This window comes from Acanthochromis polyacanthus, unplaced genomic scaffold, assembly GCF_021347895.1.
Source record: "Acanthochromis polyacanthus isolate Apoly-LR-REF ecotype Palm Island unplaced genomic scaffold, KAUST_Apoly_ChrSc contig4, whole genome shotgun sequence".
Taxonomy (NCBI): domain Eukaryota; kingdom Metazoa; phylum Chordata; class Actinopteri; family Pomacentridae; genus Acanthochromis; species Acanthochromis polyacanthus.
In genome coordinates, this window is record NW_026131328.1 from 20,623 (window position 1) to 46,102 (window position 25,480).

The following is a 25,480-nucleotide window of genomic DNA, read 5'->3' on the forward strand; positions in this document are numbered from 1 at the left end:
CGGAGAGCATGAAACAGTAAATGAGCATTGAATAAACCCAACAGCAATAGAAATGTGAAGTTCATATTGAATTAATTCAGGGATTCTTACATCCTCTGATAAGCATTTCAACTGTGTTGTGTTGGAACGAGTGTGACAGTGTAACATTTGCCCTTAAAGCTGAGAATTCAGCTTGTTGAACAAGCTCAAGTCAAACCAGTAGCAAAATCCTGTCATAATATTTAACCTCAATTAAGTTCACACTTGAAATTAATCTTTTTTTTTAAATCACAGAGTACAGCGTGTCCTGGAGTCAATAGCCAGTCCAGAATTGTGGACTTGGATGAGGCTAAGAAGGAGGCTTTCCTCCTTCAAACACAGAGGCTGCGTGCTGCAGAGTTAGCACGAACCAACTCTGTGCTGCGGAGGCTGGGACTCTGCAGCCAACAGGACCCCCTCCCTTCACCTCCACCCCCAGATGCTCTCAGATGCAGGCCTGCATCACCGCTCCAACGAAGGAGGATGAGACCCGCTTCATCAGTCAGTCTTCCTAATTTGATGAAGGAGGACACAGAGGAGATGAAGAGATGTCAGAGGAGTCCAGACACCCTGTACGGGGAGGGGTACCAGCTGAATCCAGGCAGAGACCACATCTCCAGCCCATCAGCTTCTGTGAGCTCTGAGGACTCCCTCAGCATGGTGGATGCTCACACTCCCCGTGAGCTGAAGAACATCCCGCTCATCTACACCCCATCCCCTCCCCCACCACCATCAGCTCCTCTACCCAAAACAAGAGCAAACCGTCTCTCTGTGATGACGACGAAGCTCAGGGGACCAGGTCAGTTCATCATTAGACAAACTGAAAGTCACAACGACACAGCTGAAGACATTTAAGGCTACAACTGAGTCTCAAACGACCTAAATGTGTTTTCTAACCAGATTTTAGTCCATATTGTTGATGGATTATTTTAGGACAAGTAGAAATACCAGTTGAAAAACCTTATTACACCTTGATTAATACCTTCAAATTCTTGCTTTAACTACAATTACTGATGTATATGTACTTACAGTACAGAAACTAAAAGCCTTCACTGTGCAAGACAGACACTTTTACAGTTTTGATACCAGTGATTACATATTGCTTGTCACTAAAATGTCAGTTGACTTAGTGACAAACATACATTTCTTTTTCTTTTAGTTTGTACCGTTTTATTCTTTGTCCATTCTCACATGTAAACAAACAAAATGCGTAATTGGCTTAATTTAAACAGATAAAGAAGTAGCTGGTGGACGCAGACTCCTGACGACGGCTCAACATCATATGGAGGCGGTCGCAGAAAAAGTCAAGAAACTACAGGGTAACTCTGCTGCCCTGTTGCCACGACAACCAGCACCAGCTACAAGGAAACCTGTAGTAGCACCTCTCACTCCAGCTCCTCCTCCAAAACCCTCCCTACCAAAGAAGAGAGCAACTCATGGGAGGTCTGTGCGGCCTGCAAAGACAGTCAGCAGGGACCAGAGGACAGATGTTACCTGCAGCTTCCAGACAGCAGAAAGTCAGAATCAGGACGATCTGCAGCCGCTCTCTAACCCTGCAGAGAGTCTGTCTCTGTGCTTCAAACAGCTCAGCTCAGATGACTGGTAAGATTGTAACTGCAGACAGCAGACACATTTCTGCCTGCAGTGACAGCAACTTTTACTTTAACCGTGTTAAGGTGTGTCGGCTACAACAAAACGGTTTATTGTCAAAGAGCTCTGATCTGAGTTTGGTTCTTTAATTGGTCCAGTGACTTGACAAACTGCCAGCAGCTACTTTACACAGCTCAGTAATGGACACTGAACGTGCTGGAGCTTCAAAGTGTCGGACACATGAGTAACTGTTTGGTTTTTTTTCCAACACAGGATGACGAAGGTTAAAGGGCTGCGATGCATCCCAGCTCTGGCGCAACACCACCCAGACACACTAATGCCGAAACTGCATGAAGTCTGTCTGGTTGTGATAGAAGAGGTACTGAAAACATTTTCCACTCTGTCTCTTTTCCTGCTGCTCGTCTTTGTCCACATGTGTCTGTAAGAGTCCACGGCACATCAGTCCATTGTGTTACAAGTATGATTACTGACTGCTGTTCATTCTTGGTCTCTAGGTTAAAAACCTACGCCCCTCAGTGGCTTGTGCAGCCATGGACACCATCCGCTGTCTTTATGTCCACCTACAGAAGGGCATGGACACTGAGGCAAATTGGACAGGTCAGGCTCTGCTGCTGAAAATCTCACAGGCGTGTGGAAATGCCTTTCTCCAGCAGCAGGCCAGTGAGGCCTTGGAGGCTCTGGTGCAGAATTGCAGCCCTGGTCGAGTGCTGCCTGTTCTGCTGAATACAGGGCAGAGGTAAGAGCACAGTGGAGGATGATGGTTTATGAACAAGTGTAGTAGCACCAGCAATCAAAAGAAGTCAAATCGTCATCACATAGTGAATTTGGTTGTGTTTGTCCTTCGTCAGCCACCTGAGCCCTGCAGTAAGAGCCAGCACTGCTCGTCTGCTCCACCTGCTGGCTGACAGACTGGGAGCGACTAAAGTCCTGACAGCAAGGCAGAGCTTCACCCAGCGCTTCCTCACTGCTGTCAGTAAGATGTCTCTGGATGCTGCTGCTGAAGTCAGGTCAGTTATCACTGTAGCTCACTGAGGTCAGACTTGCTGCTTTCTGGTTTGTGTCTCCTCTTTGTTCAGTCTTGTGTTTACTCACTAAAGTGTTAAATAAGAAACATGCATCTGTACAGGCCTCATGGACGTGCCATCCTTCAGAAACTGGCCCTCCACAGGGACTTCATGAAGCTGTGGCAGAAAAATGTGGCGGAAAAAGATCGCCACTCACTGGAGAAGGTCCTGAGGAATGTGGTGAAGAATATCAAAATCCATATATGAATCCAGGGTGTTGTTCACCACACAGGACAACAAGAAAAGCCTCATTCTTGCTGTCAGTCATCATGACCTCAGTATCCTTCGCTGGGTTGATTGTTCTCTTGTGTTTTGATCTCATGAGTTTGTTTTCTATCTACTATCATATTCTCTCTATCTATTATCCCCCTTTCCCCTCACCCCAACCGGTCGAGGCAGATGGCCGCCTTGTCTGAGCCTGGTTCTGCCGGAGGGTTCTTCCTGAAAAAGGGAGTTTTACCTCCCCACTGTCGCCAAGTGCTTGCTCAGACAGGGAATCCAAAGGAAACTGGATTTGTTGGATTTCTCTCTATAATTTTGTCTTTACTTTTCTAAGTGAAGTCTCTTGAGATCACACATTTGAACTGGTGAATAAAATTGATTGAAAATGAACTGAAAGGTTCACCCCAAAAGTGTCTGGATTCTGGTCACATGGTTGATGCTCACATCTGCCCTGAGTCAGTCGTGGCTTCTCAGTTGCTGTGCAGAGCAGAGAATCTTTGGGTTTCTTTTTTCACAATTTCCATCGTTATTTTTGGTGAATTTTTAAATTTGACGTTTTAAAGAAAGTGACTACAATGAAATCTGACAATTTTAAGCTTATTTTCAACTGGTTTTCTCTATGTAACCACACAAAACTGATGGCATTTATTACAAACAGTCGGAAAGTTGAACCACTCTTTCCATTTTTACAGTTTGTGGCTCTAAAAAGAGTGTGCATTTTGAAGACTTTTTAAAAACAAAGCATGCCTTGGCAGTGCACGGCACGGCAGTGAAGTTAGTTTCAGCCAGAGCACCAGCAGCTCTAATGCTGCAGACGTTACAGCTGCATCCACCAACAAGCTCAGCAGGACAGAATAGGATCCATCTTGGCTCTAGATTACTGCTATTGGTAAGATTAGGTGCAAAAGTAAATTAAAATGCACATTAACTCAACTTGATATTCTTGTTGCACATCAGCTATAGAGAACTGATCCAATATAATAAAAACAGTGCATGTTAACTTAAAAATGTTTATTACCACCTGACCATATTCTGTAATATTAAAATGAACAAAAGCTTTACTTAGAGTAATAGGAGATGAGTACCAGCCTTTGTAAATGTCATATATTTTACTGATACGCAGCATATTTTAACATAATATGTTTTTCAAATATATTTCAACAGCAAAATTTGAGAAAACATTTTAAAAATTGCCGTTTTACACTTGCCAGAGGTGTGTTTTTTTTGTTTTTTTTTTAACTCTTTTGAAAGCGTTGTTGCACAGAATGACAGCTGGAAAGAGCTTTTTTAAATGAGTTCTGATATAGTGAGCATTTTAACTGCAATTACTTTTGCTGTAAGTAAAATTTAATTCTAGAGCACGTTTCACAGCTACAAAATCACAAGGTGCTTTACGATAAAAACCAAAATCATGTTAATAATAAAATGTTTATTACCACCAGACCATGTTCTGTCAAATCATAATTAGAAAAACACTTTCATTTCCCACATGGAAGTAGCAGTTATCATTAGCAAACTTTATCATGTATTTTACTAATATGCAACATTTTTAACATAATATTGTGTTATTTTAACATTATTATTCACATATTCTAACACAATATGAATTATTAATCACATCTGTGATGCATTTTTTTCATGTTGGAAGTGTCACAATAGAAAATGGAAACAGCAAAATTTGAGAAAACATTTTTAAAAGTTGCCATTTTCACACATTCTCAAGGTGTTTTTTGATTTTTCTGAAGAAGAGCTGATGCGTAGAATCAGAGACGGATACAGCTTTTTTGAGTAAGTTCTGATACAGCGAACATTTCAACTAAAATTTCCACTTCTTTTGTTGTCTTCATCTCTGGACAGCTTCCAGAGCCGGCCCAAGGCATAAGCGAGTTAAGCGGTCGCTTAGGGCCCACCACCACCAGGGGGCCCCCCAGAGTCCTTAATAAAAAGCAAGTGTAATTGTAAAAAAATTTAGAAAAAAAAACACAACAATGAATAACCATTGTTCCGGGTTGTACAACAATAATTTTGGTATAATTTTCTAATGCCAGCTAGGCTGCCAAGTATGTCAACCTTCGATGGTATCAATAAGTGGACCTAGTTACTCCTGCGGCAGAATACCTTAGCGGCTGCTCAAGTTCAGTGACAGTTAGAGTGACAGTGTCATTGCTCAATGGCGGACAGAAGCAAACAGAAATGTTGCTGTCCAAGAAAATGTACCTCTCAGGGCCACAAAAAAGAAAGAGAAAACGGTTGGAGGAGCAGGAAAAGAAAAACAAGGATAAAGGTAGGTTGTATGACTTTTTTGTTTTGATAAATGTTGTGAGCATCAAGTTTAGGGCTCAGTCTGAGTCTTGTTTGCCACGGTGCCTTTTTCTCCTCCGGTTGGATATTTGGTAATTGCAATTACATTTTCTAACCTTTAATATATAACAAATCCCTTCACTTAAACCAAAATGATCTAAATCCTCGACTCTAAACATAACCGGAATTAAAACCCGTTAAGGTTCAGCGGCCCGCGGGCGGGCCGTTTTGATATTTACATTAGCATTTTTCGAAATAGAACAACACTGCCAACTCGATGATAGAAACATTATACACCGATGGAAAGCTTAAATTCTCACGAATCCGCCGGTATAAACCACTTTCAGATGTGATTACCACAGCGGGAAATATAAACACATTTGTCCAACAAACAACCAATATCCATCCTTCCGTTCTCTGTACACGGCTTTAACGTACACAGCGCGACTCACATTTGCGGGTTCATTATTACACACAGATGAAAAGAGAAAGAGAGCAGAAAAAGCAAAAAGAAAGCAAAGATTTTAGTGTTCTAGAGAACTTGTTTTTTTATGTATGTTATAAAACCATATAAACATGTCATGTGCCTTTTCAAATATGAAAATATGTTTTTCTGGCATGCCAATCTGTACTTTTATACTCTGTTTTACAATCATTTGTAATAAAAAGTAAGCTAAGCAACCTTACAGGTAATTTCTGTTAAAAGATAAAGGAAACTTTAAAAAAAAACATCTAAATGAACTTCCAACATCAACATAGTCAGTAATGATCAAAGAACTTGATTACATTACTTGAGTAAAAGTAAATTGGGTCAAAATTTACCCCAATAAATGTAAAAGTAATTCAGTGAAGTGAAAGTAAAGAGGCATTTGCTGTAAAGTAAAAGCATAAAAACTGCTGAAATACATGCTATGAATTATAATTTTGGGGCTTAAAAATTACTACCAGTATGATTTCCTGCATGGTAACACAACTGGGTTTATTGAGAAAATTATAAACAACACTTGACATTGACTGTGGTCACAACAGGCACAAAGCACTGAAGCCTACATTTTAATGATAATATAGCATTCAATTTATCACATGTAGGCCTACTTTCTCGATCAAACAAAAACACTTTCAAGTCTATTTGTATTTATTTTTAGACATACAGTTTAAAAAATAGTTGCATTACCTTCAGTCAAGCTCATTCATCACAAATTGTTTCAAACTTTATTGTTCATTGGCTGCAGTACATTTCTTAATCCACTCGAGGCACCAATTAGTCAAACCGACACTGCGTGATACATGAATGATACAATGAGGGAAAAGTGTGACACACACGATGAGGTCTCATCTGCCCATCACTACTTGACCAGCGATACGAATTGACAGTGACTGCAAAAATGGCTCCCGTTAAAACATTTAGGCACGACAAAACCCGTTCTTACGAACAAGACAAATGATTTCAACGGAATATAAAGTTCCTAGTTTCTTTTGATAAAATGATTTATAGAGTGCCCGAAATTACATCATTCAATGGCAAAACAAATTTTGTGTTCAAATTCTAGTTCTGTGTTCAAAAAGGTAACAGTTTTGAAAACAGAACTAACTCCTTCAGAAAACCAGTTGTTCACCCAGAGTTGAAGTTTTCTTTCACATTTTAAGTAAAATGAAGGTCATGACATAACCTTTTTATTCTAAATAAAAATGAAGCGGGAATTTGGTACCTAACATGTAGTTGTTTTTAGAAAAAAAGTAAAAGTCACCACTTGATTCCAGATTCAAGTCCTTTGTCATCTTTTTCAAATTTGTAAAAAGAACTGATGTGGCATTTTGGAATGGCTTGTGGAAATCTGACCAGAAAATAACAGACTGGACTAGTTGACATGTTTTGATCGCAAGGACAAGTGGGTTTATATTTGTCATATTTTCTCCCTATCACTAATTTCTAGAAAAGAAACATGAAAATTTTATTTCATTTAGTTTTTGGAAATGGCTACAAATACAACAAAATGTGCTCCAAATTGTGCCAGAATGCCCCATTTTGCATCTTGATTTTCAACATTTCTACGGGGGGGCATGCCCCTGGACCCCCCTAGTTGCTTCGCGCCTCCAGCGCAACCTACCACCTCACAGCCATTTCAACCAAGGGGAAACACTGTTGACATATATTCAGAATTTGCACTGAAGTCGTTTGTGGGGGGCCCCCAAGGTACATTTCGCTTAGGGCCCACTGAAGGCTTGGGCCGGCCCTGACGGCTTCAAACATCTCCAATACCAGGGGCCTATTTCACGAAGCAGGTTTTACAAACTCTGAGTTTCTTCCACAACTCTGAGTTGATCTACTCTGAGATAGAAAACTCTGAGTTTTCGGTTTCACAACGGCTGATTTGAGTTGAGTTAATCAACTCGGAGTAGTTTGACCCGGAGTTACGCGCGTGCACCGCAAGTCTGAAAAGACAGCATCAATGGAACCCCGATTCGACGAGTCACCATGGAAACGGGGAAGCGCAAGGCTGCGTTCTTGAACTGGAAGTTTTTAACGCGCTCATCTGGCGAGTTTGATCACGTTTTTAGAAAGAAGTGCAACACCGCTGCAGCTGTAAAAGAGAGAGAGACGGCGTGGAGAACACTGCTGCCTGGATCAATGCGTAAGTTTAAATGTAGTCCTTTGTCATCGTAATAATATTACAGGGAATAACTGTCTGAATGGCAGCCGAGTAAGTTATTTCATTTAGGTGAAATCCCGACGGGGCAGCAGCTTAAGATGAAATATAAAAACACTGTTCAAATAGGTCAGACCTCGGCATTATTTCATGGAGGTACTTCATGTTGATCATGTTTTACATTGTAAAGTAGCCTAAATATTAAGTGGCTGTTTGACTGTGCAGTTGTTTTATCCACACACAGCCTAAATGTCTGCATCCATATCATGTCCTGTTAAATAATTAAGCCTATTTAAACTAACATAGACTTCTGCTCAGCCAACAGAAAGAAAGCAGATGCCTGTAAAACGGTGGTATAAAAGGTCATGGATGCACATATATATATAGATATATATATACACACACACACATCTTGTAATTGTAAGTAGGCAACACTCCAAAGATTTCTCCAAATGGTAGTTTAAATGTACTGAAACATGTCACTGATCTAGGATGAAGAGGATGAAACTGTGTCTGCTGCCTTTACAGAGGGGGATCCAGAAAGGCATACAGAGGTATGTTACTGATAGTTCTCTTCTCATTCACATTTTGGGTGGAATATAGAGTGTGACATTTAGCCTACACTGAAGTGTTGCACATTCTCATCCTTTTTAACAGAGCATGGCTGGACAGCAGCAGGATGGTTCCTCAGCTTCCACTGCACAGACTGACACAGTGAGATGGATGTTCAGGAAACACCAGAGCTTCATTCTGTGGAATTCATGTGCAACTGTATAATTTAATGTCCTCTATGTATTCCCAGTTATCAGTAAAACAGATTTACAAACTGCATTTGCTGAGAAAAATCCAAAAACAGATTAGGAGGGCAGATCTGGAAATTGAAATACTGGAGCACAAGTTAGAGGTGGTGATGGTCACAGGTGAATTATGTTAACTACTGGAACATGAACTGAACTATCTGTTTATTTGTAGGAAATAAAGAAGAGCAAATGAAATGTGTATCATGTCTTTATTTGCTGTGGTGGTGATGATGATGGTGACTTAAACTCTAAAGTGATTATTGCATACGGTGTCTCTGACTGCTCTGCTGTCCTGGATAGCTGCAGGTGGATGGGCTCATCATCTGGGTCTTCAGTTTGTAGGGCAGGGTGTTGCTCTCCTCTAATAGTGGTAATATTATGAAGAACAACACATGCCACAGTAATATCACAGGCCCTCTCAGGGGTCACCCTGAGGAGACGTAGGCTCTGGAAACGGGCTTTCAGCAGGCCTATGTGTGGCTGAAAGAGGGCGGAGACGGAAAGAAACTCGAGGTTTTCTCAGATAAACCTGCTGGCGACCAGGTTCAACTCATAGAGTCTGTTACTGCGGTAACTGACCGAGAGTTGAAGTTACCCCTCTTTGTGAAACAGGCTCGAGTTACCCCGCATTCCCTGGTTAGAGTTACCTCGCTTCGTGAAATGGAAAACTCTGAGTTTCCCTCATTTCAGGGTTAACAAACTCAGAGTTTTCACTAAACCTGCTTCGTGAAATAGGCCCCAGGTGACATAAAAGAATAACTCCAACTTTCTTGATTTAAAATGGTTCCTGAAGACTTATCTCCATTTTTTTTTCTCATAGAAGGGCAAAATTTGATTCCTTTCTTCTTCCTCTTTGAAGTTTTTTGTTTATGCCTACTTCTATTCAGTTTATATGTGACATTACCAATTCCAACAGCTTCTAACAACGCTATGGAGCCAAGTTCATTCGCCTTAGAGCAGGTGATGGAAGCAAACCTACCTTACATTTTCTATTGTACATTTTTTTCATATTTTAAAACCTTCAAATTTACTTGACGATTGTACTGAAATGCTATTTCCATCAGTACAGCTGGAGAAAACAGGTTTGTTCTGACTTATACTGCACCCAGCCACCAGAGTTGGATCAAGATATTTGGTCTTCACATTGTGCTGTCATGTCGTTTATCTTTATAAACCCTCCAATAGAAAGCTGGACGAATCTGCCATAAATGTGTTTGTTAATGGTGGTAAATGTGGAAAACTTTTGCCCTGGTGGGGGCGCTACGGAGCCGCAGAAGGAGGTGGCTGCTCAGCGTTAATGCTCCGTACCATCCTGCACCGAATATCCTTTAAACCCTAATTTGGTCATACGAATCTTCTATGGACCATGTCCAAAACGACAACAGTCAAAGACTGCGATATTTTCTCTCGCAAGAACGGCCCGCAAAAACAGAGAACTAACTCTCCACAAGCCCAACAAGACGAGGAGGCTGCTAGCAACATGGCGGACATAGCGGCGGTGCTAGCTGAGCTAAAGCTACTCCGCTCAGAGTTTGGAGGATTGTCCTCCAGACTGAGCTCTATTGACGACCGCCTCGACAAGGTGGCCAACTCTGTTGCAGCTTTAGAAAGCAAAACATCAGAAGTGAAAAAGAATGTGGCTTCTAACACTACAAGGGTGGATGAGGCTGAAAACCGGATAAGGTCAACCGAAGAACAATTGGGAAAGACCGCAACGGAACTGAGAAGCGCGATGAAGCGACTTGCATACCTGGAAACCAAGGCTGAGGACCTGGAGAACCACGGCCGACGGAAGAATCTGCCACTGTTTGGTCTCCGCGAGGAGGCAGATAGAGGCCAGCTGCTGACGGAGTTCATACAATCCATGCTACTGAAATGGCTGGAGCTGGGCACCAGGAGATCCTTCGTACTAGAGCGAGCTCATCACACCCTAGCTCCGCTGAAACCAGACCAGGGCAGAGCGGTCCTGATCCGATTCTCACAGCTTCAAGACCGGGAGTTCGTTTTCCGCTCCGCTAAGCAGCGTGATATCGGATACTGGTCAACTCACTCCCCAGAAAACTCACTCCCCATATGCTTAGGTTACTTACCTATAACTAGCTGAAATCCATGGATGATATCCTTTTACACTGAAAGCTGAAATACCCTATCCCTAAACCTAACCGGGGAGTGAGTTGACCAGGTACCGTGATATCATACATGAAGGAAGCAAACTTTTCTTCGCCCAGGATCTCTCAGCTGAAACAGTGAGACAGCGCAGCGCCTTCAACGCCGTCAGGAAGAAATTCACGGATAAAGGAATGATCCGCGGTTTTCAGTTCAACCCATGCCGAATGAGGGTCCTCCACAATGGGACAGTACGTCTCTTTTCAACACCTAAAGAAGCAGAGGACTTTTCTTGAGGACTTGATAGAGATCCTAACTAAAGCAGTGGTAAGAATGGTTCACCTTTACATTTAGGATGTGTAATGGACGTTGACAGACTGATTGATAAGTTAATATATGTAAGTACTTGTTAGAGGTGATCACCTGTTGCTCGGTCTACCTCTCATCTCTGCTTTATACATCTTGGCAGCTTCAAATACTGTAGATGTGACCACCTCTCTTTGTTAAGTAGTTCTATGAGGAGGTTATGTAAGAATGAGTACTTATGACGACGGATAACAGTTGGCTTTTTTTGAGTTGAAGTAATAGGGTGAAGCATTTATTACGTGACATGTTTAATGGTGCAGGCTTCCATAGTTTAGCTGCTCCCCAGAAGAGTGGATCAGCACAAGCCCCTCAGTTGTTTTTACTGAGTAAGGGAGCGAGGGGAACTTATAGTTCAATATGTGTATTATTATGTATGTTTTAATTGTTTCTTTTCTATTTACGTTTCGTGTGCTCAGCACAACAGCAGTGTTTTCTATTTATCCTGTCTATGTTACCTTTAAGAAATATGGAGCAGGCAGGTGCACAAAGAAACTATGACTTTAAAATCACCAGCTGGAATGTTAGGGGACTAAAAAATGTTACGAAACTAAAACAGGTCATGACTAGAATTAAAGAGCTTAAGTCCAAGATAATTTTCCTTCAAGAAACCCACCTGACAACCCCGGATGTAAAACGTATACGGAATAGATGGGCTGGTAGAGTTTTACATGTAGCATATTAGTCCATGAGCCAAGTGGCTAAAATTGGGGTCATCGGTACCACTTTGGGGGGCAAATTCTCATATGCATTTTTGTTAAGGACAATATCCCTAGTAACCATTCCTGTATGATAGACATGCACAAGGGGCAGCTTTATGTGAGATATCCATGGGTTTTTAATAGGTACGTCAATACAATTTTCTAGCCTCCGATATGGTAAATACAAGCATATACACTGATCTAAATACTAACTACACTCATAAAAGACATTCAAAATCATTGAAAACTGTAATGAGTTTCTTATTGATATGCTGTGATACAAAGAACTTAAAGGAATGTTTTTATCTACGCATTTTAACTGAGAAATTCAAATTAAAGCAGAGCGTTCAACACCAATTTTTGTCATTATCCTTCTGGTAGATTGTAACACATTCATCTTTAATCTTTTATGAGTCTGTGGAAACTAGCAGTTTTCTATGGAAGCGAATGTGACTCAAAACTCAAATTCAAAAGTATTAGCAGAAATGCTTTTGCATTTCAAAGTCATGGCTGCACTATTTGACTCAAAAATGAAATTAAAAATCAATATTCCAAAATGCAATTTCATTTTCTTCTTCAACACTGCTCATTTTGTGACTAAATGAAAAAGCAAAAGCAAACTCAGAAATGCTTTTTCGTTTTCGTGCTCACCCCGCAAAATGTGTCTCATAATTCAAACGCAAAAGCAATCTCAAGTGGAGCGGGTAAGTGACGTCACGGACCCCAACTACAACTCGATTTGACTGGAGACCATTGGAGACTCGACGTGCAAGCAGATGGCGACGAGTAGTCCGGTGTTCAAGATTAACTGGTGTTCCCATCAACTGGTGATATTCAGTGAGCGACAGTGAGCAACACATAGCATAGGTGACTGTACTGATGCCTGTTCAAAACACACAGACGTCAATAAACTGTTCCGAAATGTTTTTGTTGTCAGCTTTAACATTGTCATTATTGCTCTGTTTGGACTCACGGCTGTTCCGTCTACCAGTAAAATACTCGGTTTAATGAGGACTTCCACCTAACGGAGTGGAAATATCGCTTCACTGCGGCAGTGTGACGATCTCCATCAGATTAACTGGTGACAGTCTGTGGCCTCAGTCCGACAAAAACACCAAGAGAAGTTCTAATACCGTTTTCAAAGCTTACTGCGATGAACCAGTTGGACCTGAGTTGTTCTACTTTTAAACAGACTTTAAATAAAACAATGACATCATATAAACTATCTAACCACATTCTAACCAGAGGTTTCACATTCCAGCCTTCAGAACGTCGATATGCTTCATCTAATTTTTCACCCGATATTCAGGATTTATTTATTTTACTGGGACATTGCAAGTTAATCAACATTGTATTCTATAGAATCAATGCATTGTAAATTAAATGCACTGACTTTACAGAACACAAAAAGGTTTTTTTATTTCTAAAGACGTAGAACAATAATAGAGACTATTATATTTATTCTACAAAACCTTAACGAGCCCACCCTTGAACTATATAGCTAGCTGCTGTTTCAAACAAGATCTCACAACTCAAGATGTGAAACAATAAAATAAGAATGAATAAAAACAGACCAAATAGATCATCTTGCTGGATTATTCCACGCTAAGTTCCATCTGCAGATTCCCTCTCAGAGTAAAAACTGCCTCTTGACTGAACACCTTTCCACTTATATATACTTATGACTACCAATAGCTGTGAATAATTGTTATTTTTTTTCTCCTTTTTATTAGCTTTATTTGACAGGTAAGTAGAGAGACAGACAGAAAAATAGACTGCGGTCAAGTGAGGCGCCCGCACTCTGGGCGTTGCGCGGCTATTCCGTGTAATACGATCACAGACGCTGAGCCGCCAGGCTGAGAGACGTCCGCTGCAAATACATGCTGTTATACAGATTTTGACTGTCCATATCTGGAAATCCTTAGGCGGTGACAAAGATCTCTCATTGTGGCCTTGTCAGGGGTCATCCCAGCTACCACCATGTACAATATCACCTGATTTTACTGTAGAATTTTAGAGAAAATTAATGTCAAAGTATGCTGCAATTTCAATCGCCTGCAATAATATACTATAGACATGAAGATTTTAAAGGCATTTTATTTCAAAATGGCACATCAGAATGACCCCAAATTGAGTGGGGGTCTTCCTGGACTGGTCTACTTCAAGAGTGAGGTGGAATGAGTCTGTGGAAACTGGCAGATTTCCCGCAGTTCCATATTACCGTAATGTGAAGTATGCACAGGCTCCCCTAAATACGAGCGCTTGCTCACTTCACGCCTTTCTCGGCGGTGCTGGATTGCTTCACACCAGTACCGCCTGGATGATGTATTTTTGTGATGAAGGCAAATTTGATTATTGGTAAATAATGACATTATTACTTTTATTTGGTATTTTTACATGTTAGAACCAAAATGATGTGACATTTTAATTTTGAGACTAGTGGAAGACAGACAGGACTTCAGCTTCTCTGAAGGATTTGGAGAGAGCTGTAGGAGAAAGAAGGGCCAGTTCATACGTCAGGTGGCAGATGAAGATCCACAGAAGGACTTTTCAGCCCATCAGGTCATACATGAACAAATGGAGACAGATCTTACATTATATGAGATGTAACATTTTAAATTGTACTTCAACATAATTTACCCCCAACATGTTTTCTGCAAAAGCTCAACTAACTCCAAGTTGAGACAAGAAAACATTTTTTTTCCCTTTGGAAAGCCATATTCCTCATATAAAATGAGTACACCAGTGTTTCAGTATTTGACATGAACCCAAACCCATCCACTGTGTGCTTTCTGTACAGTAAATATGACAGTTAAAAGTTTAAAAAATAACTGCTGCTTTGTTTACATTTAAACGAAGTAGTGCTCAGACTGCTGTCAGAATGTGATTACCTTGATTTCATTGCATTGAAAATCCGCCACCATTCATCCAATCTGATTCAAACTCCCCACTGCACTTCCTCAGGACCCCTGCAATACCCCTACCAAGTTTGAGCATGATCTGAAGTACGGTTGTCAAGATATGCAATGGTTTCTATGCAGAATGAACACCCCTAAAAATAGTTCAGAATGGGACATTCTTGAATTCATGCTGCATATAAGTGTCAGTGTGCAGACAGTTGGGGACAGTGTCTTACGGATTTCAGGAGGACAACAGGACTACTTGAAATTAGCAGGACATCGAGATAAAACTCATCAACCTTTCATCAAAATCCAAAGAAGCCAACATTTTTGAGGTAAGTGACTTCACTGCTCTGCTTGATGAAGCAAACACCAGAGGAAACATTCAGAAGGAAGTTTTAAAGTCTATTTTTCTACAACTCTGTCCAATTTGTAATGAAATCCGTGAGTCAGAACAGGTTGTAACACTCAGTGCTGTTGTTTTATGATAATTGGTTCAATATTTAGCAAATATGATAGAAAAGTGAGATCACAACAGTGTGGTAGATGACCAATGGTTTAACAAGACATCCATAGATTGTGGCTCTCTTTTGTGTCTGTTTCACCTTCAGTCTTCTGTGAGAAGATAAAAATGAACATTCAAAGTTCATCCACATCATCTTCCTCCGAGGGGAGTACCACAAGGCAGCGTTTCAGAGACCCAACAGACTACACGTTGGTGAAAGAACTGGTAGGTGGAAGCTATGGAACAGTGCTGGAATGTGTTGAAAACAACACTGAAGAGCACGTGGCTACAAAGGAGCCCGAATGGTGCCGAATGGTAAATGTATTATAATTTATGTGACATTATAGATAAAATCCTGTAGAATAACAATGGCACATCTTACATTTATACAAAGCAAAATAAATAGCTTTCTATCAGTTTTTGTTTCAGGTTCTGCGTCTAACATATAGTTATAGATTGAACCATGAAAGCATGCAGCTCGCCACTATGACGGAGAGCATGAAACAGTAAATGAGCATTGAATAAACCCAACAGCAATAGAAATGTGAAGTTCATATTGAATTAATTCAGGGATTCTTACATCCTCTGATAAGCATTTCAACTGTGTTGTGTTGGAACGAGTGTGACAGTGTAACATTTGCCCTTAAAGCTGAGAATTCAGCTTGTTGAACAAGCTCAAGTCAAACCAGTAGCAAAATCCTGTCATAATATTTAACCTCAATTAAGTTCACACTTGAAATTAATCTTTTTTTTTAAATCACAGAGTACAGCGTGTCCTGGAGTCAATAGCCAGTCCAGAATTGTGGACTTGGATGAGGCTAAGAAGGAGGCTTTCCTCCTTCAAACACAGAGGCTGCGTGCTGCAGAGTTAGCACGAACCAACTCTGTGCTGCGGAGGCTGGGACTCTGCAGCCAACAGGACCCCCTCCCTTCACCTCCACCCCCAGATGCTCTCAGATGCAGGCCTGCATCACCGCTCCAACGAAGGAGGATGAGACCCGCTTCATCAGTCAGTCTTCCTAATTTGATGAAGGAGGACACAGAGGAGATGAAGAGATGTCAGAGGAGTCCAGACACCCTGTACGGGGAGGGGTACCAGCTGAATCCAGGCAGAGACCACATCTCCAGCCCATCAGCTTCTGTGAGCTCTGAGGACTCCCTCAGCATGGTGGATGCTCACACTCCCCGTGAGCTGAAGAACATCCCGCTCATCTACACCCCATCCCCTCCCCCACCACCATCAGCTCCTCTACCCAAAACAAGAGCAAACCGTCTCTCTGTGATGACGACGAAGCTCAGGGGACCAGGTCAGTTCATCATTAGACAAACTGAAAGTCACAACGACACAGCTGAAGACATTTAAGGCTACAACTGAGTCTCAAACGACCTAAATGTGTTTTCTAACCAGATTTTAGTCCATATTGTTGATGGATTATTTTAGGACAAGTAGAAATACCAGTTGAAAAACCTTATTACACCTTGATTAATACCTTCAAATTCTTGCTTTAACTACAATTACTGATGTATATGTACTTACAGTACAGAAACTAAAAGCCTTCACTGTGCAAGACAGACACTTTTACAGTTTTGATACCAGTGATTACATATTGCTTGTCACTAAAATGTCAGTTGACTTAGTGACAAACATACATTTCTTTTTCTTTTAGTTTGTACCGTTTTATTCTTTGTCCATTCTCACATGTAAACAAACAAAATGCGTAATTGGCTTAATTTAAACAGATAAAGAAGTAGCTGGTGGACGCAGACTCCTGACGACGGCTCAACATCATATGGAGGCGGTCGCAGAAAAAGTCAAGAAACTACAGGGTAACTCTGCTGCCCTGTTGCCACGACAACCAGCACCAGCTACAAGGAAACCTGTAGTAGCACCTCTCACTCCAGCTCCTCCTCCAAAACCCTCCCTACCAAAGAAGAGAGCAACTCATGGGAGGTCTGTGCGGCCTGCAAAGACAGTCAGCAGGGACCAGAGGACAGATGTTACCTGCAGCTTCCAGACAGCAGAAAGTCAGAATCAGGACGATCTGCAGCCGCTCTCTAACCCTGCAGAGAGTCTGTCTCTGTGCTTCAAACAGCTCAGCTCAGATGACTGGTAAGATTGTAACTGCAGACAGCAGACACATTTCTGCCTGCAGTGACAGCAACTTTTACTTTAACCGTGTTAAGGTGTGTCGGCTACAACAAAACGGTTTATTGTCAAAGAGCTCTGATCTGAGTTTGGTTCTTTAATTGGTCCAGTGACTTGACAAACTGCCAGCAGCTACTTTACACAGCTCAGTAATGGACACTGAACGTGCTGGAGCTTCAAAGTGTCGGACACATGAGTAACTGTTTGGTTTTTTTTCCAACACAGGATGACGAAGGTTAAAGGGCTGCGATGCATCCCAGCTCTGGCGCAACACCACCCAGACACACTAATGCCGAAACTGCATGAAGTCTGTCTGGTTGTGATAGAAGAGGTACTGAAAACATTTTCCACTCTGTCTCTTTTCCTGCTGCTCGTCTTTGTCCACATGTGTCTGTAAGAGTCCACGGCACATCAGTCCATTGTGTTACAAGTATGATTACTGACTGCTGTTCATTCTTGGTCTCTAGGTTAAAAACCTACGCCCCTCAGTGGCTTGTGCAGCCATGGACACCATCCGCTGTCTTTATGTCCACCTACAGAAGGGCATGGACACTGAGGCAAATTGGACAGGTCAGGCTCTGCTGCTGAAAATCTCACAGGCGTGTGGAAATGCCTTTCTCCAGCAGCAGGCCAGTGAGGCCTTGGAGGCTCTGGTGCAGAATTGCAGCCCTGGTCGAGTGCTGCCTGTTCTGCTGAATACAGGGCAGAGGTAAGAGCACAGTGGAGGATGATGGTTTATGAACAAGTGTAGTAGCACCAGCAATCAAAAGAAGTCAAATCGTCATCACATAGTGAATTTGGTTGTGTTTGTCCTTCGTCAGCCACCTGAGCCCTGCAGTAAGAGCCAGCACTGCTCGTCTGCTCCACCTGCTGGCTGACAGACTGGGAGCGACTAAAGTCCTGACAGCAAGGCAGAGCTTCACCCAGCGCTTCCTCACTGCTGTCAGTAAGATGTCTCTGGATGCTGCTGCTGAAGTCAGGTCAGTTATCACTGTAGCTCACTGAGGTCAGACTTGCTGCTTTCTGGTTTGTGTCTCCTCTTTGTTCAGTCTTGTGTTTACTCACTAAAGTGTTAAATAAGAAACATGCATCTGTACAGGCCTCATGGACGTGCCATCCTTCAGAAACTGGCCCTCCACAGGGACTTCATGAAGCTGTGGCAGAAAAATGTGGCGGAAAAAGATCGCCACTCACTGGAGAAGGTCCTGAGGAATGTGGTGAAGAATATCAAAATCCATATATGAATCCAGGGTGTTGTTCACCACACAGGACAACAAGAAAAGCCTCATTCTTGCTGTCAGTCATCATGACCTCAGTATCCTTCGCTGGGTTTATTGTTCTCTTGTGTTTTGATCTCATGAGTTTGTTTTCTATCTACTATCATATTCTCTCTATCTATTATCCCCCTTTCCCCTCACCCCAACCGGTCGAGGCAGATGGCCGCCTTGTCTGAGCCTGGTTCTGCCGGAGGGTTCTTCCTGAAAAAGGGAGTTTTACCTCCCCACTGTCGCCAAGTGCTTGCTCAGACAGGGAATCCAAAGGAAACTGGATTTGTTGGATTTCTCTCTATAATTTTGTCTTTACTTTTCTAAGTGAAGTCTCTTGAGATCACACATTTGAACTGGTGAATAAAATTGATTGAAAATGAACTGAAAGGTTCACCCCAAAAGTGTCTGGATTCTGGTCACATGGTTGATGCTCACATCTGCCCTGAGTCAGTCGTGGCTTCTCAGTTGCTGTGCAGAGCAGAGAATCTTTGGGTTTCTTTTTTCACAATTTCCATCGTTATTTTTGGTGAATTTTTAAATTTGACGTTTTAAAGAAAGTGACTACAATGAAATCTGACAATTTTAAGCTTATTTTCAACTGGTTTTCTCTATGTAACCACACAAAACTGATGGCATTTATTACAAACAGTCGGAAAGTTGAACCACTCTTTCCATTTTTACAGTTTGTGGCTCTAAAAAGAGTGTGCATTTTGAAGACTTTTTAAAAACAAAGCATGCCTTGGCAGTGCACGGCACGGCAGTGAAGTTAGTTTCAGCCAGAGCACCAGCAGCTCTAATGCTGCAGACGTTACAGCTGCATCCACCAACAAGCTCAGCAGGACAGAATAGGATCCATCTTGGCTCTAGATTACTGCTATTGGTAAGATTAGGTGCAAAAGTAAATTAAAATGCACATTAACTCAACTTGATATTCTTGTTGCACATCAGCTATAGAGAACTGATCCAATATAATAAAAACAGTGCATGTTAACTTAAAAATGTTTATTACCACCTGACCATATTCTGTAATATTAAAATGAACAAAAGCTTTACTTAGAGTAATAGGAGATGAGTACCAGCCTTTGTAAATGTCATATATTTTACTGATACGCAGCATATTTTAACATAATATGTTTTTCAAATATATTTCAACAGCAAAATTTGAGAAAACATTTTAAAAATTGCCGTTTTACACTTGCCAGAGGTGTGTTTTTTTTTGTTTTTTTTTTACTCTTTTGAAAGCGTTGTTGCACAGAATGACAGCTGGAAAGAGCTTTTTTAAATGAGTTCTGATATAGTGAGCATTTTAACTGCAATTACTTTTGCTGTAAGTAAAATTTAATTCTAGAGCACGTTTCACAGCTACAAAATCACAAGGTGCTTTACGATAAAAACCAAAATCATGTTAATAATAAAATGTTTATTACCACCAGACCATGTTCTGTCAAATCATAATTAGAAAAACACTTTCATTTCCCACATGGAAGTAGCAGTTATCATTAGCAAACTTTATCATGTATTTTACTAATATGCAACATTTTTAACATAATATTGTGTTATTTTAACATTATTATTCACATATTCTAACACAATATGAATTATTAATCACATCTGTGATGCATTTTTTTCATGTTGGAAGTGTCACAATAGAAAATGGAAACAGCAAAATTTGAGAAAACATTTTTAAAAGTTGCCATTTTCACACATTCTCAAGGTGTTTTTTGATTTTTCTGAAGAAGAGCTGATGCGTAGAATCAGAGACGGATACAGCTTTTTTGAGTAAGTTCTGATACAGCGAACATTTCAACTAAAATTTCCACTTCTTTTGTTGTCTTCATCTCTGGACAGCTTCCAGAGCCGGCCCAAGGCATAAGCGAGTTAAGCGGTCGCTTAGGGCCCACCACCACCAGGGGGCCCCCCAGAGTCCTTAATAAAAAGCAAGTGTAATTGTAAAAAAATTTAGAAAAAAAAACACAACAATGAATAACCATTGTTCCGGGTTGTACAACAATAATTTTGGTATAATTTTCTAATGCCAGCTAGGCTGCCAAGTATGTCAACCTTCGATGGTATCAATAAGTGGACCTAGTTACTCCTGCGGCAGAATACCTTAGCGGCTGCGCACGTTCAGTGACAGTTAGAGTGACAGTGTCATTGCTCAATGGCGGACAGAAGCAAACAGAAATGTTGCTGTCCAAGAAAATGTACCTCTCAGGGGCACAAAAAAGAAAGAGAAAACGGTTGGAGGAGCAGGAAAAGAAAAACAAGGATAAAGGTAGGTTGTATGACTTTTTTGTTTTGATAAATGTTGTGAGCATCAAGTTTAGGGCTCAGTCTGAGTCTTGTTTGCCACGGTGCCTTTTTCTCCTCCGGTTGGATATTTGGTAATTGCAATTACATTTTCTAACCTTTAATATATAACAAATCCCTTCACTTAACCCAAAATGATCTAAATCCTCGACTCTAAACATAACCGGAATTAAAACCCGTTAAGGTTCAGCGGCCCGCGGGCGGGTCGTTTTGATATTTACATTAGCATTTTTCGAAATAGAACAACACTGCCAACTCGATGATAGAAACATTATACACCGATGGAAAGCTTAAATTCTCACGAATCCGCCGGTATAAACCACTTTCAGATGTGATTACCACAGCGGGAAATATAAACACATTTGTCCAACAAACAACCAATATCCATCCTTCCGTTCTCTGTACACGGCTTTAACGTACACAGCGCGACTCACATTTGCGGGTTCATTATTACACACAGATGAAAAGAGAAAGAGAGCAGAAAAAGCAAAAAGAAAGCAAAGATTTTAGTGTTCTAGAGAACTTGTTTTTTTATGTATGTTATAAAACCATATAAACATGTCATGTGCCTTTTCAAATATGAAAATATGTTTTTCTGGCATGCCAATCTGTACTTTTATACTCTGTTTTACAATCATTTGTAATAAAAAGTAAGCTAAGCAACCTTACAGGTAATTTCTGTTAAAAGATAAAGGAAACTTTTAAAAAAACATCTAAATGAACTTCCAACATCAACATAGTCAGTAATGATCAAAGAACTTGATTACATTACTTGAGTAAAAGTAAATTGGGTCAAAATTTACCCCAATAAATGTAAAAGTAATTCAGTGAAGTGAAAGTAAAGAGGCATTTGCTGTAAAGTAAAAGCATAAAAACTGCTGAAATACATGCTATGAATTATAATTTTGGGGCTTAAAAATTACTACCAGTATGATTTCCTGCATGGTAACACAACTGGGTTTATTGAGAAAATTATAAACAACACTTGACATTGACTGTGGTCACAACAGGCACAAAGCACTGAAGCCTACATTTTAATGATAATATAGCATTCAATTTATCACATGTAGGCCTACTTTCTCTATCAAACAAAAACACTTTCAAGTCTATTTGTATTTATTTTTAGACATACAGTTTAAAAAATAGTTGCATTACCTTCAGTCAAGCTCATTCGTCACAAATTGTTTCAAACTTTATTGTTCATTGGCTGCAGTACATTTCTTAATCCACTCGAGGCACCAATTAGTCAAACCGACACTGCGTGATACATGAATGATACAATGAGGGAAAAGTGTGACACACACGATGAGGTCTCATCTGCCCATCACTACTTGACCAGCGATACGAATTGACAGTGACTGCAAAAATGGCTCCCGTTAAAACATTTAGGCACGACAAAACCCGTTCTTACGAACAAGACAAATGATTTCAACGGAATATAAAGTTCCTAGTTTCTTTTGATAAAATGATTTATAGAGTGCCCGAAATTACATCATTCAATGGCAAAACAAATTTTGTGTTCAAATTCTAGTTCTGTGTTCAAAAAGGTAACAGTTTTGAAAACAGAACTAACTCCTTCAGAAAACCAGTTGTTCACCCAGAGTTGAAGTTTTCTTTCACATTTTAAGTAAAATGAAGGTCATGACATAACCTTTTTATTCTAAATAAAAATGAAGTGGGAATTTGGTACCTAACATGTAGTTGTTTTTAGAAAAAAAGTAAAAGTCACCACTTGATTCCAGATTCAAGTCCTTTGTCATCTTTTTCAAATTTGTAAAAAGAACTGATGTGGCATTTTGGAATGGCTTGTGGAAATCTGACCAGAAAATAACAGACTGGACTAGTTGACATGTTTTGATCGCAAGGACAAGTGGGTTTATATTTGTCATATTTTCTCCCTATCACTAATTTCTAGAAAAGAAACATGAAAATTTTATTTCATTTAGTTTTTGGAAATGGCTACAAATACAACAAAATGTGCTCCAAATTGTGCCAGAATGCCCCATTTTGCATCTTGATTTTCAACATTTCTACGGGGGGGCATGTCCCTGGACCCCCCTAGTTGCTTCGCGCCTCCAGCGCAACCTACCACCTCACAGCCATTTCAACCAAGGGGAAACACTGTTGACATATATTCAGAATTTGCACTGAAGTCGTTTGTGGGGGGCCCCCAAGGTACATTTCGCTTAGGGCCCACTGAAGGCTTGGGCCGGCCCTGACGGCTTCAAACATCTCCAATACCAGGTGACACAAAAGAATAACTCCAACTTTCTTGATTTAAAATGGTTCCTGAAGACTTATCTCCATTTTTTTTCTCATAAAAGGGCAAAATTTGATTCCTTTCTTCTTCCTCTTTGAAGTTTTTTGTTTATGCCTACTTCTATTCAGTTTATATGTGACATTACCAATTCCAACAGCTTCTAACATCGCTATGGAGCCAAGTTCATTCGCCTTAGAGCAGGTGATGGAAGCAAACCTACCTTACATTTTCTATTGTACATTTTTTTCATATTTTAAAACTTTCAAATTTACTTGACAATTGTACTGAAATGCTATTTCCATCAGTACAGCTGGAGAAAACAGGTTTGTTCTGACTTATACTGCACCCAGCCACCAGAGTTGGATCAAGATATTTGGTCTTCACATTGTGCTGTCATGTCGTTTATCTTTATAAACCCTCCAATAGAAAGCTGGACGAATCTGCCATAAATGTGTTTGTTAATGGTGGTAAATGTGGAAAACTTTTGCCCTAGTGGGGGCGCTACGGAGCCGCAGAAGGAGGTGTCTGCTCAGCGTTAATGCTCCATACCATCCTGCACCGAATATCCTTTAAACCCTAATTTGGTCATACGAATCTTCTATGGACCATGTCCAAAACGACAACAGTCAAAGACTGCGATATTTTCTCTCGCAAGAACGGCCCGCAAAAACAGAGAACTAACTCTCCACAAGCCCAACAAAACGAGGAGGCTGCTAGCAACATGGCGGACATAGCGGCGGTGCTAGCTGAGCTAAAGCTACTCCGCTCAGAGTTTGGAGGATTGTCCTCCAGACTGAGCTCTATTGACGACCGCCTCGACAAGGTGGCCAACTCTGTTGCAGCTTTAGAAAGCAAAACATCAGAAGTGAAAAAGAATGTGGCTTCTAACACTACAAGGGTGGATGAGGCTGAAAACCGGATAAGGTCAACCGAAGAACAATTGGGAAAGACCGCAACGGAACTGAGAAGCGCGATGACGCGACTTGCATACCTGGAAACCAAGGCTGAGGACCTGGAGAACCACGGCCGACGGAAGAATCTGCGACTGTTTGGTCTCCGCGAAGAGGCAGATGGAGGCCAGCTGCTGACGGAGTTCATACAATCCATGCTACTGAAATGGCTGGAGCTGGGCACCAGGAGATCCTTCGTACTAGAGCGAGCTCATCACACCCTAGCTCCGCTGAAACCAGACCAGGGCAGAGCGGTCCTGATCCGATTCTCACAGCTTCAAGACCGGGAGTTGGTTTTCCGCTCCGCTAAGCAGCGTGATATCGGATACTGGTCAACTCACTCCCCAGAAAACTCACTCCCCATATGCTTAGGTTACTTACCTATAACTAGCTGAAATCCATGGATGATATCCTTTTACACTGAAAGCTGAAATACCCTATCCCTAAACCTAACCGGGGAGTGAGTTGACCAGGTACCGTGATATCATACATGAAGGAAGCAAACTTTTCTTCGCCCAGGATCTCTCAGCTGAAACAGTGAGACAGCGCAGCGCCTTCAACGCCGTCAGGAAGAAATTCACGGATAAAGGAATGATCCGCGGTTTTCAGTTCAACCCATGCCGAATGAGGGTCCTCCACAATGGGACAGTACGTCTCTTTTCAACACCTAAAGAAGCAGAGGACTTTTCTTGAGGACTTGATAGAGATCCTAACTAAAGCAGTGGTAAGAATGGTTCACCTTTACATTTAGGATGAGTAATGGACGTTGACAGACTGATTGATAAGTTAATATATGTAAGTACTTGTTAGAGGTGATCACCTGTTGCTCGGTCTACCTCTCATCTCTGCTTTATACATCTTGGCAGCTTCAAATACTGTAGATGTGACCACCTCTCTTTGTTAAGTAGTTCTATGAGGAGGTTATGTAAGAATGAGTACTTACGACGACGGATAACAGTTGGCTTTTTTTGAGTTGAAGTAATAGGGTGAAGCATTTATTACGTGACATGTTTAATGGTGCAGGCTTCCATAGTTTAGCTGCTCCCCAGAAGAGTGGATCAGCACAAGCCCCTCAGTTGTTTTTACTGAGTAAGGGAGCGAGGGGAACTTATAGTTCAATATGTGTATTATTATGTATGTTTTAATTGTTTCTTTTCTATTTACGTTTCGTGTGCTCAGCACAACAGCAGTGTTTTCTATTTATCCTGTCTATGTTACCTTTAAGAAATATGGAGCAGGCAGGTGCACAAAGAAACTATGACTTTAAAATCACCAGCTGGAATGTTAGGGGACTAAAAAATGTTACG

The 25,480-nt window shown here is 41.0% G+C and overlaps 1 protein-coding gene and 1 long non-coding RNA gene across 2 annotated transcripts; both read left to right on the plus strand.

Annotated features, from left to right (window-relative positions):
* Window positions 1-2,127: 2,127 nt before the first annotated feature.
* On the plus strand, window positions 2,128-3,830 carry LOC127532930 (TOG array regulator of axonemal microtubules protein 1-like). Its single transcript, XM_051944833.1, has 3 exons — window positions 2,128-2,365; window positions 2,478-2,636; window positions 2,756-3,830. The coding sequence occupies exons 1-3, from the start codon at window positions 2,160-2,162 to the stop codon at window positions 2,898-2,900; spliced, it is 510 nt and encodes a 169-aa protein (XP_051800793.1). The 5' UTR covers window positions 2,128-2,159; the 3' UTR covers window positions 2,901-3,830.
* Window positions 3,831-7,999: 4,169 nt separating this feature from the next.
* On the plus strand, window positions 8,000-8,859 carry LOC127532928 (uncharacterized). The gene is made up of 2 exons (XR_007940575.1): window positions 8,000-8,418; window positions 8,522-8,859. It is a non-coding gene; the product is annotated as an uncharacterized LOC127532928 (long non-coding RNA).
* The last annotated feature ends 16,621 nt before the right edge of the window (window positions 8,860-25,480 follow it).

Coding starts and splice junctions, on each gene's coding strand:
- LOC127532930 (XM_051944833.1), top strand. CDS start 2,160: ATGGACACCATCCGCTGTCTTTATGTCCACCTACAGAAGGGCATGGAC. Junction 2,366..2,477: donor CTGCTGAATACAGGGCAGAG/GTAAGAGCACAG, acceptor GTCCTTCGTCAG/CCACCTGAGCCCTGCAGTAA. Junction 2,637..2,755: donor GATGCTGCTGCTGAAGTCAG/GTCAGTTATCAC, acceptor GCATCTGTACAG/GCCTCATGGACGTGCCATCC.